Source organism: Saccopteryx bilineata, chromosome 8, assembly GCF_036850765.1.
Source record: "Saccopteryx bilineata isolate mSacBil1 chromosome 8, mSacBil1_pri_phased_curated, whole genome shotgun sequence".
NCBI classification, from domain to species: Eukaryota; Metazoa; Chordata; class Mammalia; order Chiroptera; family Emballonuridae; genus Saccopteryx; species Saccopteryx bilineata.
Window position 1 is genome coordinate 63971724 of NC_089497.1, and position 16253 is coordinate 63987976.

The 16253-nt window shown below is 36.8% G+C and overlaps 1 protein-coding gene across 4 annotated transcripts in view; it reads right to left on the reverse strand.

Moving 5' to 3' along the window:
* TP63 (tumor protein p63) overlaps positions 1-16253 on the reverse strand; it is a 253158-nt gene that overhangs the window by 69483 nt on the left and 167422 nt on the right. For all 4 annotated transcript variants that reach the window (XM_066241192.1, XM_066241189.1, XM_066241190.1 and 1 more), the window contains one exon: positions 14346-14600. In XM_066241192.1, coding sequence (XP_066097289.1) covers positions 14346-14600 — 255 coding nt within the window. The remainder of the gene's footprint in view (positions 1-14345; positions 14601-16253) is intronic.

Consider the following 16253-nt stretch of genomic DNA (forward strand, 5'->3'; position numbering starts at 1 on the left):
ATTAAGGGTGAGATAGAATATGGTAGGAAGTTTTGAAATATGTTGGCTATGAACCATTTCATTCAACCAGAACTTTTAGTTTGGACCCCAAGTGAAAAAACGTGGATGTGATTTTACAAGATAGGAGAGTTCAAGCCTTCCTTGCTGAGTCTGTCCTAAAGCAGCGGTAGCAGTTGGCATGTGGATAGACTTCTTAGTTTATAAATCATTTCCCTCTCATTATCTTATTTTATCCTTACATCAACCCTGCAGGGTAGGCATCACTGTCTCCTTTTTAAAGATAAGAGAACTGAGGCACCGGGGAGGTAAAGTGATTTATAAAGATCCCAGCTAGAAGACCTTTACTAACAGATCTCCTCCAGTAACACAGTTAACCCTTTCAGCTCCTTCCCTGGTCTCCATTCCTCCTCCCTACCTTCCTAAGCAGCCCCTGGAAGCAGGGACTTCAGCAACTGATGCCTGCCTTCTCACAGTTCTGTCCTTTGCAGGTGGAGTGCACCGTGTAACTGAGTGAGTGTTCAGCCTCACTGTCTTGTGTCTGTACTACCATGGCGTTTTCCAAATTACTTCTCTTACTACATTCCCCTCCAACTAATCTTATATTCTCCTGGATTAACTGACTTTATATACAAATATGAGCATGATAATTTCTGTGCTCAATAAGTCTTCAGTGTCAGCACACAGACCATGGGAAAGAGCCCAAATGCTTTAAGCTATGTAGGCTGGCCCCATCCTACCTTTTGAACCCTACTTTCTGCAGTTTCCTATACAAGAGCACAGTTCCAAGCAGAAGAGCAGAGTTGGTATCTCGGGGAGATGACAGCAAGCTTGCCTGTGTGTTTTTACTCCATCTGCTCCCATGAGCAGTCTTTCCCCATAAAACCAGCTGCACGGCACAGGGTAGGTCAATCCTCCTCCTCTTCCCTTGTAACCACAAAAAAACTTCAAAGGGAATGTCAGAATTCTTTCCTTCATGTAAAATTTGAGTCAGGTTCTTCTTGCCTGTCTCTATTGTCACTTTCTCATCACAGGATGCTCTCTACCACTAGAGGCAGTGCACCCCATCCCTAGGGAGCTCTGACCATCTTCACTTGGAGCTGGAATCCGCCTCTTTCCTTTGTGGTAACTGCCCTCTGGGGCTCCCCAGACAGGACCAGAACTTGGCTAGTTTGAAAGAACCTAGAAATAAAGGGGAGCTCTGCACAACTGCTTAATAATATCACCATTTCATAGCATGGGTCCTAGTCCTTTTGGGGCTGTGACAGTAATCAATAAATACTCCACTGTCCTCTTCCAAGGCACATTAATTTATCGAAAATTGCACTTCTTAAAAAATTGTTTAAAGTACATGTACATCAGAAGTATATCGGGTATAACTCAAAGCCACGAGATAAATATCTCATCTTTCTGGAACTTCAATTGGAAAGACATTTTTTTTTTAATTTTAAATGAGGGAAGGAGACATTTATATTTAAATAATACATTTATTATAAAATGCAAAATTGAGATAAATGTTACAGGGGAAGACAAAGCAAAACTGAAATCATATGTCTTCTATTGACACCACAGATTTCATCCCAGGATACCCAAAGGAGACATTCACCCAATTAAGACATTCCTTATGGTCTTAATTGGGGTAAAAGATTTAAAATATTGTTCTAACGTATCATCTCCTCTACATAGTGGAAGGCTAGCACTGGAAGTGAGTACCATAGAGAGGGTACCCTATTATACTCCCAATGAATCTGTGAGTGGGGACAGGTTTAACCTAAATTCTATTCTTTTAATTATAATCCATCCTAAAAATCATCATCTACTAGGCATGGTCTGAGGCAATTTATACTCATTATATCCAATCCTACCAATAACACTGCTGCCTAAGATGCATCATCCCATGTAGAAACTGTTGTAGAGACAATGTCTTGTCCAAGGTCACATAGAGAGAGGTAGAATTCAACCCCAGGTCTATCTGACCACACAGCTGAATTTTTTCCACTCATCATTCTGTTTCCTTAGACACTTTGGTTTGTCCTTTAGTAAAAGAGCCATAGGCCTTACATTCAGGAAGAGGCAAAGATATGCTGGAGAGCTAAGTACTAAAAAGTCTGTTTCTGAAGTCTAAATTCCAATGTCAAACAAATTAAGAAAGCAATAAATTAGGAGCTAATCTATGCCCCATCACCATATGCCCAAGTAACAATTTCAAAACAAATTTCAAACCATTTTAAAAGAGAAAAATCTGTTAGCTTGGAAATGCTCATAAGCAAGTCTTAGAAGTATGTCACCTCTCTCACTGTTTATTTAACAGAATGAGCAGCAAACAGGCAAAATATACCTATTCTAATTCCTCCTCTTCTGATTTACTTTGTCCTGAAGTGTTTGTTCTTCATAGAGTGAGCATGGCCAACCCTCTATTGAGACCAGGAATAAAAGTCATCTAAGTAGCTCTGGCATTGCTTTGCAGCACGTGTGGGTACTCACTGTACAAGGGCTAACAATGCCAGAATCAAGTCTAAGCTCTGCGAATTAGGTTTCATTCTGAGTCAGTGGGAAGGAAGGCTTAGAATAAAAAGTAATTATAATAAAAAGGACACCTCTAACAGATAGAAAGAACATTTAACATCTTTAAAAATACTTCTTAAGGTAAATATTGCTTTAATTATACCATGGCACCAACTAAAGTGTGAAGCCCCACAGTTATCAAAATAAAACCTTCATTACTACATATGAAAAAAAGACCTTAAATTTTATTTGCTTATCTTTATTCCACTAGAATACTGCCAGTTAATTACGCAGGCCTTCTTTCTTGAAAATTTTAAAGCATTTCAGAAAGTAATTTACTTCCTCTCTCTCATACTCGTCATTTTGTTTATCCTCTCTCTATTCTTACTCCTAATCCCAAACTAGCTAAAATGAAAATTAAACTTGGGTGGGGGTTGAGAGGAGAATCTATAAGAACTTAAAAAAAGAAACTGTTCCCATTTTCTATACTCGTTTAACACTGATGCTTACAATGCTTGTGTGAAGACAAACATTATTACTGGAAACCAAGGAGTGCTAAGCAAGAAATCGATTCTGAAATACAAATACATTATAAAAACTTATGCAAATGGCTATGCATCTCATTGCTTCTTGAGTAGGAAACTAGACTGGAAGAAGTTTATAAACTTCCTTCTGGTTCTGATGCTGAGTGAAACGTTTTCTTTCCATAGGCCTCAAGTTCCCCATCACCTGACGTTCTAGCTCTAACGCTAAGGAAGTACACAGATGAACTAATGTTTGTTAAATTACATTGATAATTCTCAGACATAGTCTTTGAAGATACATATAAAATATAATTCATTACCAGTAAAGAACAACATAAACTTGTGAATGAGTTAGCTTACAGGTTAATGATTTTATTTTTAAAAGACATTAAAATTGTTATTTTCCAAGTGCCTTCCTAAACTCAAAAGGAATGTAGTTAGGCTAAAGCTTCTTAAAACAACGAGCATTTATTTATACTTGTGTAACTTCAACACATTCTAGGCATGTGAATACTCGAAGGAGAAATTTATGTGGGTTAGTTGAAGGTATCACAACAGGATACATTTTCTATGCATCCATTCTAACTGTGCAAGTATATAAAACATTATTTCAAAGTTTAATTATGAAAATAGCTTTTATTTTACATGTTGATCAATCTGCTTTATCTAATTGTCAACTAAACACCACTTCCCTAGGGCCTTACTAATTACTTCTGTGGTTTTGTACAGAAAGGTTAGAAGAGATAGTGCAGGTGATTAACTTGAATAGTATATATTTAAAGGAAAGCACCAACTCTGTATCTAAGACAAAATTGTGCCCTAAATACCTCACTATCAGCAAGACAAAGAGAGAACTCTGTCCAGTAGCACTCCCAGCACTTCTCATAACCAGCTGCCTTTGGGACATTTTATCCTTTTGACCCACCTGATGTAGAGTACAGTGGCAGGCACACACAAAACCTTTATTTTTAAATTCAATGAGATTCATTCAGTTTTTCTTTTTTTAGTAACATCTTTAAAAATGGATTCAATCTCTTGATTGGTCTTTACTACATAATTTTTTTTAAGTTTCATTCTTAGCAATGGAAATTCATTCTAATTTCCCTAGATAAAATTTGGAGAAACATAATATTATTACACATCAAATACTTCACAATTCTGGCATGTCAAAGTATTAATTGTAATAGCCTATCATTATTTTTTAAGTTTATAAAAATAATTGTCAAAATTTCATGTTTAAGTAAACTTAATACAATATGTCAAAGTACACAACATATTTAAGCAAATTGTATAGAATTATAAGAATCATTTTTGCTATTTTAAATGATTACGTGACATAGTTGTCAGAGCTTTGTTTTTATGACACAGTTAATCACATCTGTGATTTACTTGGTGACAATCCCTTGTTCAAGAACGTAACCCCAATCATAATCTTATTCTTATAGGAAAATAAAACCTGCTTTTTCAAGAATACAAAGTAGTAACAAAAAGTAGAGGTAATTTATATTGTTTAACTTCAGAGCTCTATGTTCATAAAATATAAAAATCTCAAAACACGGGGTAGAAGGAAAAAGTAACTAAAAGGGGAGAGAGAAGGAAGGAGTATCTTGCTAGACTGAATTATAGTTATTATAAATTAACTCATTTGTTACTTAACTAGAGTGACACATTTGAATTTGTATAAATATGCATATTTATTTTTGCATTTTTAAGAAAAAAAGTCATTTCTTCTAATGACCCAGTCAAAATTATCATAATTTTAGCTTTGCTAAAATATTACCAATAGAACACTGAGATTCTAAAAATAAAAGTAACAGTAATAGTTACAGGATCCAATTAAACATGTTTTAAGAAAAATTTTATATTAAAAATGTATACATATATATATATATACATACTCACATATACGTTTTCATCTCACTTATTTCTTGGGATTTATGTATCATTTTTTCATTTTATGTCTGCTTATAAATGGAAAAGCTCAGAAAACTTCCTTTATTGTAAGCATGGATATGATGCAGTATTCATAAAAATAAAACTAAAAATAAAAATCCAAGGTAAGATAATAACATATTATGTTTTTAGAACTTCATCTCCCAGGCTTCCGAAGTACTGCATAAACTTTAAGCCTCACAGCAATTCTGCCAAGTAAATACACTAAGTCCTCCCTTAACATCATCAACAGGTTCTTGGAAGAGCGGCAGAACAACGTATAACAAAACCAGTTTTACCATAGGCTAATTGGTATAAATGAGAGTTAAGTTCCCACAGTATCTCATCAACGTTATAATGAAATGACCTTGAATGAAATGACATTATTTGTAATACAGTACCCATCTAAGAGATGACTAGAGACTGAGAGCCTTGCCCCAGATCACACAGCCCGTTAGTACCCCAAAGTTGTCCTTCTGAGTCCTGGGTTATGCTCCATGAGCCACACTCTTCCTGGCCTGTCAGATGACTTCTCAAATTCAAATCAGGATCCTTGTTAAGTAATCATTTGACTTCCTATTAAATACAACTTGAAAACCACTCAAAGAAAAAGAAAAGTCTTTCGAAATGGTGTCCTTATCTTATTTGTTATAATTTTCACAAGATTTAGTGATAAGGGTTAAACAGCCTAAAAACTAAAGCAAAAATATAAACAAAATGAGTAAAACATGCAGGAACACCTTGTATGAACTTGAAAATTCAGTGTCAACTCCATGTAAAACAATTAGAAATTCTGTTCCAATCCTTCAGACCTTTCTAATATAATATTATGATGGCAAATTATAGGTTTATTTTTCACTAAGAAATATGAGTCTTCATTATTAGATTCAAACTAAAATGAGAAGGCTCATTCTATTTGTAAAGTAAGAATCCCTCCCTAATTTACTTTACTATAAATGAGATCCAGGGTCTCTGGCTACTATCAGTTTTCTTTTAAATTTTAGCTGAGAGGAGCCTGATGAAGTGCATCATCATTATTAAAAGCCACAGGAGAGACAGCTGCTAAGATCATTACCTTTAGGCTTCTGTGTGCCTAATTACAGGACCTCTTCTTCTAAAAACCATTGCACTTCTACGAACATCTGCAGGGCTTCAAAGAGTCTAAGATTTTTCCTTTCTCTTTTACAATCAACTCTCCTTTAATTTCAAAGAATTGCAAATTGTTGGGCAGAAAGCTATGTTAACTCAAGTCTCCTTCCGGTTGCAGTGACCCGAGCAGACATACTAATTGGTGCTGATAGAAGACTATGAGGATGTATTTTATATGCAGTTGCTTTTACTCATGACATGACAGCTGACTGCTAGATACCTTTCGCAAGAAAAACGCACTTGCTTTTCCTCCAGAAGAGATGGGAACTTCTGCAAGACTTGGCCACACTATGGAAATGGCTAACATTGAGAGAAGCAAACAGAAGGTACAAAGCTCATATATGCGAATGCACCAGGAGCAACAATTCCACAGTAAACAGCACACATCATTCGGCGTAGATTTTAAGGGATCTCTTGTTGAGCTTAATGATATACTGTGTTTTTTTTGTGTGCCATTAAAATATTCTTATGACATTATTTTTTGTTTATACCTCAATTTTCAGGTGGTTTTGTTCCTGTACACGTTCTATGCACCAATTAAAAACAAGCCATCCATTAGTGGGTTGAGAAAATTGATCTGAAGCCCTTTAAATCACACTGGTCTTTTTCAATTACAGCTTTGGCCAATGTTAGAGTTCAGTTACAGAGACCCATACATTCTCTAATGATAAAAACAAAAACAAATAAATTCCTTTATACAAAGGATCAAATACTGCATACCATTATTTTATTTAAATAAAATAAAAACATAGGAATGTGAAGACAGGAAGGTCATTTACTGCAGAAACAATTGAGAAAAATCTACTTTGACATACATTGCTCAGGTTTCTGTAGGAAGAGATTAATCTATAAAACTTTTGAAAGAAATAGAGAATTATTATTTCTAAATGGAATATATTTATTATTAACCTTTCTCTTAGATGCTTGCTCTAGTTTCCAGTTATTTTATTTCAAGTTTAAGTCATCATCCATTGTCACCATTAATATATTATAAGAATGTCATTCAGCCTTCCTATTGTTTTGTTTGGTCCACAGTGTTTTATAGCTTAAAAAAAATATTACTATCATTTAAAGGTATAACTATATTATGTGCAAATCCAGGTTTCCAGGTGTTCTTGAAAAATTATGCTTTTAATGCCAGGCCTGTTTCCCCATGACAACAGGCTGGAGTTGCAAAGCAGATTTCCCTATTGATGGGTTATGTAAGCTCATTTTACCACCATACCTGTTCTCACCATTTGACTCAGGTATGCACTTTCCTATGCCCCACTGATATTTAGGTTTAATATCTTTATTACCAAAGTGACTAGTTAAATGAAAAGAGTCTGATGATCAGATACCTGTTCTTAATGGAAATGTCCTTGGTGACTGATTTATATTAGGACCTTTCCCATGTTAATCCGCCATTTTGGCAAAACAGAACTACAGTGAAAAAACAAGATACTGACTTGCTGGTAATATCTACAAAACCAGAACTGACGTCTACTAATGATAACAGTGTGAAGAAGCAGGAGAAGAAGGAGGAGGAAGAGAAGGAGGAAGAAGAGGAGGGAGGGCAGAGAAAAAGGATGGAGGAATAGAAGGAGCAAGAGAAAGAATAAGAAAAAAGAAAAGGAGTCCCTGATTGGCTAGCTCAGCATGCCAAGATCGTGGGTTCAGTCCCCAGTCAGGGCACATATGAGAAACAGCTAATGAATGCACAACTAAAATGAAACAACTATAAATAAATAAATTCGGTAAATTCATGCTTCTCTCTCTCTCTTCGTCCCCCCTCTCAAATCAATGAAAAATTTTAAAAAGGGTTTGTTGTTATGCTTTTTGCAACAGGAAAGGAAAATCCAGCTTTATTTAAATTTTTGATTTATTTCTTTTTAAGCAGTAGTACGTTCACCTAACATTGGATGCAATAAATCAATATTATTTTTTTAAATAGAAACTCTACAGTGCATTCAACATATCACTCAGTGTAGTGTGGAAGGACCATAAACAATAGATTAGGTGCAATTGAATTATTACAAATGCATTTTTCTGGAATCAATTTAAATAATGTAGGGCAAACATGCTGACTAAGTTATTCTGCTCTAGACTGGGGGTGACACCTCTGCAGCATGTCTTACAATGGAAATTCATTTGAAATCCAAAGCCTACAGTTAAGTAAGTAACACGAACCGTCACTAAGAGTCTCCAATAACTTTACTTACAACATTCTTCCTTAATATTCTGAACAAAGAAACAGCTTAGATAACAGGTGATATGCTCAAAATTATTATTTTCTTCAACATGGAGGGAACACGAAAAGGCACTGTTCTATGTATGTTGGGAAATTTACAGGTCAGCTATGGCAAGAAGTGAAGATAACCTGGTTAGGATTAACAAATGTATCACTGGCAGGAGCCAAGTAAATTGATTTCTCTCCAGAGGTGGATTTAACAGCGGGCGTATTGGGCATGTGCCCTGGGCCCCTACTTCTGAAGGGCTCTGCAAAACTCCAACTTTACACTTTTTTCTAATGATATGAAGTTTTTGGTGTCATATGTGCAATTTTAACATTAATAATACATAATACTTTTTATTTATTTAAAAATATGGTTAACATGCATTTTGATTTTCCCTCTCTCTGTTTTTTTAAAGGGCCCAAAATTTTCTTCTGCACCCGAGGCCTCAACCAACCTTAATCCACCTGTTTCTCTCCTATCCTTCACCAGTGAAATCTAACAGCCACTCAACTTCAATTAAAGGCCCCAACTTTGGGGAGAGAAACATTGCCTTTGTGAAAGGAAGCTGATAAATCACATTCACCATCAAAACGTTGGTCTGTACATCTTGTCCTTTGATGAGCTATCCTTAGGAGTCCCAAGATTCCAGAAAGCCACGTAATGGGCTGGCTTGCATTAGATTTCTGCAGAGTTGGCAGCCCCATTCTGGAAGTCTTACATTACAGGTAACCTGATGACAGGGAGGATGGGCCACAGGCACGCACCTCACCCCGCCTGTGGAGCCAAGAGGAGCAAGCTTGCAAAACCAATATGCTGGGATCAATGAAACTCTCCAGGGAACTGGCTGTTCCCCTTTCAAATGTCACCTCCTTAAACCCTCCACTTGCTCAAGTTGAATTCTTTACAGCTCTGAACATGGCTTGAAGTGGATGTGATTATGAAAGGAAAAGGAAGAATGCTCTCTATAAATCATGGGTGGACACAAAGAGAGACCAAATTCAAGGACAGTTAATAATCAAGATCAGAACTGAGGAACACTTCTTGGAACTATAACTATTTCCTTTAACCATGAGGGAAAAATATTAAGTTACTTAATATTTATTAAGGGCCTGGCGTATGTTGGAAATTGTGCTGGGCACTAGGTCAGGGTGCCTGCTCTCCAAGATCTTGATGTCTATGAAAGAAGAGAGACACAATAGCGAAAAGTGACCATATGTTCTCAAGGCCGGTCATTATCTCAAAGTGAGCACAAAGGAAATTCACTAACCTGAGGATTTTCACAGTGTTTGCATACAGGTAATACCGTGTGTCATAGGCTGTGAAAAAAACAGTTCTCAAACTGACACAGGTGCACAAGTCTAATAATCAAGACAGACTGACCTACAGTCATGGACAGGCCTCTTCACTAGAGCAAAAGCAAACACTCTGCCCCCAGAAGTGGTGTCCTTTCCCATATTCTCCATTCTCAAGTAGGTACCACAAAAAGCTTATCTTTTTCTCACTAGCAATGCCAAAAGCACTTGAGAGTCTTTTAAACGAACATATAGGATTTTGCTATATGGATATGCCACAAGTTCCTGGACCAGTTCCCTACTGGCAAGTGTTTCGGCTGCCTACGATACTTTGTGACCACAAGTGAATATGCTGACTCTTCAACAAGTGTGGTTCACTGTTATCTTTCATTAAAAATGAGACATAGATGCCGGAAGTCTGTAGGCCCTAGAATCTGCGAAGGGCTGTCCCTGAGCTGGCCTCTGCTGGGGCAGGCGTAGGCAGGGAGCATGGCCAGCCTGAGGTCTGTGGCAGAGGTGGCTATCAGCCTGTGTCATCTACTCATATGTTTAGATAGTGGATATTATCTCAGTCCCTGGGGACTGGAGTATGCATGTGAATAACCCAAAACCACTAAGGAAAAGAAAAAAAAAAACCCCAAAACAGAAGACATTTTGCTTGCATTCTTTTAAATTATTACATGCACAACTGAACCATCAACAAAACTACACCAAACTCATGAAACCAAGGGATTCAAGCTCACACCTGATGAACACTTGTGTGCCTATGACCAGCCAGGTGCTGGTAGGTGTCCTTATATGTGTCATGCATTCCTCCTGATAAGTATTAACATCTCCACTCATCAGTGAGGGAAGTGAAGGTTAGATAGATTGAATTCTTCTGGCAGGCCCTATACACTGCTGGTAAATTTCAGGGTTGATATCTGCACCTGAGTTTCTTGCCAAATTATCATTCTGTCAACTATCCTATGACTGATGATTCCTGGCTACACTTCTAAACCAGCACTCCATTAAATTAAATGGTAGGCCTTGATAACTAGTGGCAATTATATTGTAGACATAAGAGGAAAGTCTGAAACTAAACCCTAAATTCAGTGTTGATTTGTGTTTGTATGTGTGAAATAGAGAATATGGAACAACATTATCATACTTAATTTTATTCCATTGGAAGAAGTTTAAAATAAATATCACATTTTTATGGAACTGGAAACACAATCTCATTTGTTATTTAAAACATAGAGAAAGCAAAAAATATATATATGCATATATACTTTAAATATATTAATTAGATTTTGGCAGTAATTCTAAGTAAACCAGAAATTAAAAAGAGAAAACTCAACATGGAAAGATGACAAGTGATAAAATGATACTAAAAAAATTTGTTAAAGAATTAGCAGGACATTATGCAATTAAGTATGGCCTCTTCTTAACTAAAGCTGCTTCTGCTGCTTCCAGTTTATGGATTGTTTTAAAATATAGTATTTTATTTTGAAAAATTGCTTTAAAGTACAAAGATGCCTAAGAAGTAGGTGTTGTGTAATATAGCATAAACATGCTGTCCATCAGCTGGGCTTTATTTCCACACCCCACAGGGCCTACTTGTTTCTGTATGTCCCTGTCTTCTTTTAATCAATAGGGAAGACAGTCTAGACAGGACAGTGAGAGACTTGAACTGGCAGAGAGGGGGTCCTGGGTTCCTCCCCTCCTTGTCTGGTTATTAGCCATGTAACCATTACTTCTTAGTGTTTCCTCATTTTTAAGACTGGGAATAATGGCCTTGTTTATGGGGCTCAAACAAGATAAATGTATAAGAAAACATTTTTAAAATGTGAGGTTTATGTATAAATGTGAAGATATATAATTTGACTGAAAAAGTTAATTCTGCTATGTATGAGACACTGGTGTCCAAGGTTAAGAGCTTAATTAAACCTTTTCAGCTGATTTCAGCAGCTACTCAGATAAAAGGTTAAAGAGCTCTAGATTCAGAAGAAGTGTCACTGGGCTTAAAATAAACTTGACTGTGAACAGGAAATAATAAAAATATAAACACTATGTGATACACTAATAGGAAAGACTAGACACCTAATTTAATTGTCTTATTCTGTGAAATCAACAGGTTAGATTGTAGACAACTGAAAAGAAACCCAGGGAAGACAAAACAGCCTAAGATCACTCATTAATGGCATGCCAAATCCCTGATTAGAATCAAAGTCCTTCTAAAAATTGCTTTTGCTGATTATTAATACTACCTCACCTTAAGGAAAGAGAGTTGTTTTCACTATATTCATTCTTTTTTTGTTTTTAAACAAAAAATGGATTTATGGGCCATGTAACCAAGAATTTAGTTTCCAGCTGTTCCAAGCTCACATCTTTCTCTTTTTTTTTAATTGTGGGAAAATACACAGAACATTAAGTTTATCATTTTAACAATATTCAACTGAATATATCACTTAATAAAGGACATTCACAATACTTAGTCTTATCCTCCTCAGAGTCCCAGTCTGAATTCTAGAAAGATGAAGTGACTTGGCTAAAGTCACAAAGATGATGAAGACAAGAGTCCTGGTTTCTGGCTCCCAATCAGTGCCCTGTTCCCTTAACCACCTGCCACCCCCGTTACTCTGGTATTCACTTCAAGGTGGCCACGTGTCAGGAAATTCCACCAGGGTGCTCTGCAGCATATTTTCTTTTCTTTTTAAACTACCATTTAGATAGAACTCTCCAACATTTTTTTTTTTTGCAAGACAATTTACTTCTATGAGAGTGGGTCTATGATTAAAGATGATTGAGGATTGTGCTAAATCTGAAAAAAAGAAAAAAAAGCCTTAAGATTTCCATATGAGGAGGGGAGGGGACGGCCAATGAGGAAAGGAAGTGGGAGGAAGATTGACAGAATATTGCACCTGTATCAAGCTCTATCCCCGTGGTTCTTAAACCATTTTAGAACAGAAGCGACTAATCATTTAGTGGCCTCAATCTGCCCATCATCCCTCCAGATGTGCTCAGTCTTACACAGTGGAACTCAGCCTGACTAGGCCAAGCAAGAAACAGCCTTGAACAACAGTGGTTGTAAATTTCCAATTGGTGACACATTCTAAAACGCATCAGTGCTCTATTTATAAAATAGTTATTCGGTTGCTTCTTCAGCAAATGATCACTTAGATTGATAAAATAATATTTATTGAAGGCTGATGGACTCCAAGTTTACTCACCTTTATTTTCCATCTCCAGGATTATTACTATAAAAGAGACTCAAGATTATGGCACAATTGATAAATAACACATGGAAGAGAGATCAAATTTTAAGCTAATACTTAGACATTATGGTTGAAATATGAACCATGACAGAACCACTTCTCAAACCATGACAGGAAAGCACTAAAATAAATTTTTAGATGATTTGATGACATTCCGATGTGAAATGGTGATAATAGAAAGAAAAGACGCAATCTAGTGGGGGAGGGCAGAATCAGAAATGGGTCCCGCTACACAAAAGCCCCTGTAACTTTAGAGATTTCACCTAACCTTTACATCCTTCAGCCTTCCTCCATAAGTAAAACGGGAGTTATGAAAATGTGTCCCACCTAGCTCACAAAGAAGAGAGGTCAAAGGGAGAACACGTGTGACATTATGTTGGAATGCAGTGTTAAAACTGCAGATTATTTCATAAACTCTGTTCAACTGGATTGAAGCCTGTAGTGAGCTGAATACTATAACAGAAAAAGAGAATGCTTTCTAAAGAAATCTATTTACCGATGAGAAAAAAAAAAGGTTAAAACAATCCTATAGCTATCTCTCAATAAGAAGATGATGTCTAGAAGCATTTCTCTAATCTGTGCAAACGTTGAATTGTTTGACAAACACGCATGCCACTTTGGTCGTGGATGCTCTTTGATCAGCCAGTTAAAATGAGTCCTGTAAGTCCTCTCCCTTACATTTGAGCTTTATTCATATTATAACCCATTACAAAATAAACTTTGAACATTCTTGTACCTTTTGAATTTTTGAAAATGTTCCCCATAGAAAAGTTATATACTTAAAGTTCCCCATACCTAACATTTTAAATCAGAATATTTTTGGACTAATTCAGGGCTCTGATTTATAGTTTTAGAGGCTTCTTTTTGGGAAAAAAATGTTTGTAGGTAATATATATTATTAATAAATTATAAATTATAATTCCTCTTATAAGACCTATATGCATAAAGACATTAAGCCCTTTATTAATAAATAAGATTTTAATTCCTTGTTATGGAAGCTGTGTTTGTGATTGTATTCATTTTTTTTTAAATCACATCTTAATGTTTACTTTTTCAAAATAATAAAACTGGTAACCTTCCTACATTATGGGGGCTGCAAACACTTATCTTATGATTATGATAATTCTTGTTGGCATAATGCTTTACATTTAAAAAAAAAAATTTATGCAAAGGACTTTACAACAGCATGAATCAGGCAAGAACACGTCTGCTGAAACTGCGAGGAGCCAGCCAGTACACAGGCCGTTAGTTCCCAGATCTGGGCTTTTCCAACCAAATGGCATATTTTCTCTCTCTGGTTCAGTGTGAAATACTAAAATATTTCTCCCTGTCCTTGGAGGACAGGGGGGGATTTTTCCACTGTTCAATATGGATTTCTCATCTTTGAAAGGGCAGGAGTCCCTGGGGAATGTTGAAGATGACCTTGTCCTTGGGGGTCAGGTTTAATGGCCTATTGGCTCCCGGTGCTCTTACCGTCCAGGTGGCCGACTTGGCAGTGCTGGACTGTTGGAAAGACACGTCGAAGCTGTGCGGACCCGGGTAGTCAGTGTTGGAGGGGATGGCGGGCGATGGTGAGAGGGCATCGAAGGTGGAGCTGGGCTGCGCATAGGGTGAGGGCGCTGTGACGCTGTTCTGCGCGTGGTCTGTGTTGTAGGGGCTGGTAGACGAGGAGCCGTTCTGAATCTGCTGGTCCATGCTGTTCAGGAGCCCCAGGTTTGTGTACTGTGGCTGCAGGACACCCAGAAACCCCAGTGTTAGCTATTAAAGTTGTAGATTATTGCTCCCCAAAAGACATCATTTGGTACATGCATTCTACGGAGTTCAACCTCAGGTCCCTAACATGCGAGGTAAAGTGACCTATTAGAACACCATTAGAAACAAGAGGAGTCTCAGGCATGTGTGTGTGGGTTGTAATGACCTGACAGATCATACAACTCTTCTATGCAGACTCTGGAGACTTTGGAAAGTAGAATATGTGCTTACTCACAAATGGGGCAAAAAGTGCCCAGTACTGATGAGTTGCTTAGGGATTCTTTAAAATAAATAAATACTGCCTCTTCTTCCTTTTTATTTTTATTTTTCCCTTTTCTTCTGCCATACTGTTCAAAATGAGAAAGACCACTGGGTAGATGTATTCTCAAGGGATTTAAGCATCAAATTTTGTATACGGAGCATATACATTATATCGTTTAATAATTATAAATTTTGTCCCAGGGTATCCAGAGTTCCCTTCAAGTGCTAGTTTCATAAAGAATGTAGAAACATGCAGGGTTAGAGAGAGTCAACTATATATTTTAAAAGTTAACATGGCAGTCCAAATACAACCTAATTTTTATTTGTTCTTTCATTTTCTAGCAGTTTATTCTTTACTAGAGTAGAACACGTGTAAGAGAAATACCACATAGTTATCATTAAAATTCTATGTTTGCTATAATTCAGAAGTACATTAGCTCATGTAGCTCTTTAGCCAGATGTGTTTCTGTAAACAGAGCTGTGTTTCTCTCAGAGGAGGGAAGCAATTGGCTCAAGTATTGGCTAATAAGCAGAGAATGAGGATTCTGAAACGAAGTTTTCTGATTTCGAGTCAAGGGTCTGCCTACACCATCACAATCGTCAGACTGATTAGATAACTCAAGTCAAACCTGAGTCAAATGGGACACATTTCCAGAAGAGGCCTATTGTGTACAGTTTTCCCTTTGTGAAACCTTCTGACACATGGAAACCAAACCAAAAGCAGGAAGAGGAAGGCAGCTCTGTGTGACTGTGGCACCTGTTTTATGGAGGAAATGAGTTGTCTGGCTCTTCAGTCAGGAAAAAGTAGGTTTACAGTTGTTTGTATGAAAAATGCAAAAATTAATAAACAATAATGCAATAATAAACTCTGTTTCACGTACTCACAACTGTAAACTTACATTTATCCATCTAGTATAACCCTGAGTCCAAGACTAAGTAAAACAGTGGAGAAGAACAAATTCATGAAGAAATAGATGCTTTAAAAATTTTAATTAAACTTAATGCTGAATAAAAACATTTTACTAAACCTCATGTATTTTACTTCTCATGCAGAAGAGAAATGGACTCTGCCATTCCATTCATTCCAGAGAACATCTGTCTAAATGTTAACAGTCGCCTGCTCATTCCATTACATTTATACATTCGCATTTCACTGCCGAATGCCACGTCCCCATTTGCTCTTCAAATAACTATTAATCTCTTTACACTTATCCCCATGCTGACAAGAACACCTGTTTGTCTCGCCTTCTCTCCCCTCTGATTTCTACATCCCCTATTCCTCTCCTCTCCTCCACCTTCAGCTTCCCAAATTGACAGGTGCAGCAAAACTGTGGATAAGATGGCTAAGGGAGGGAAACAAAAACAAAA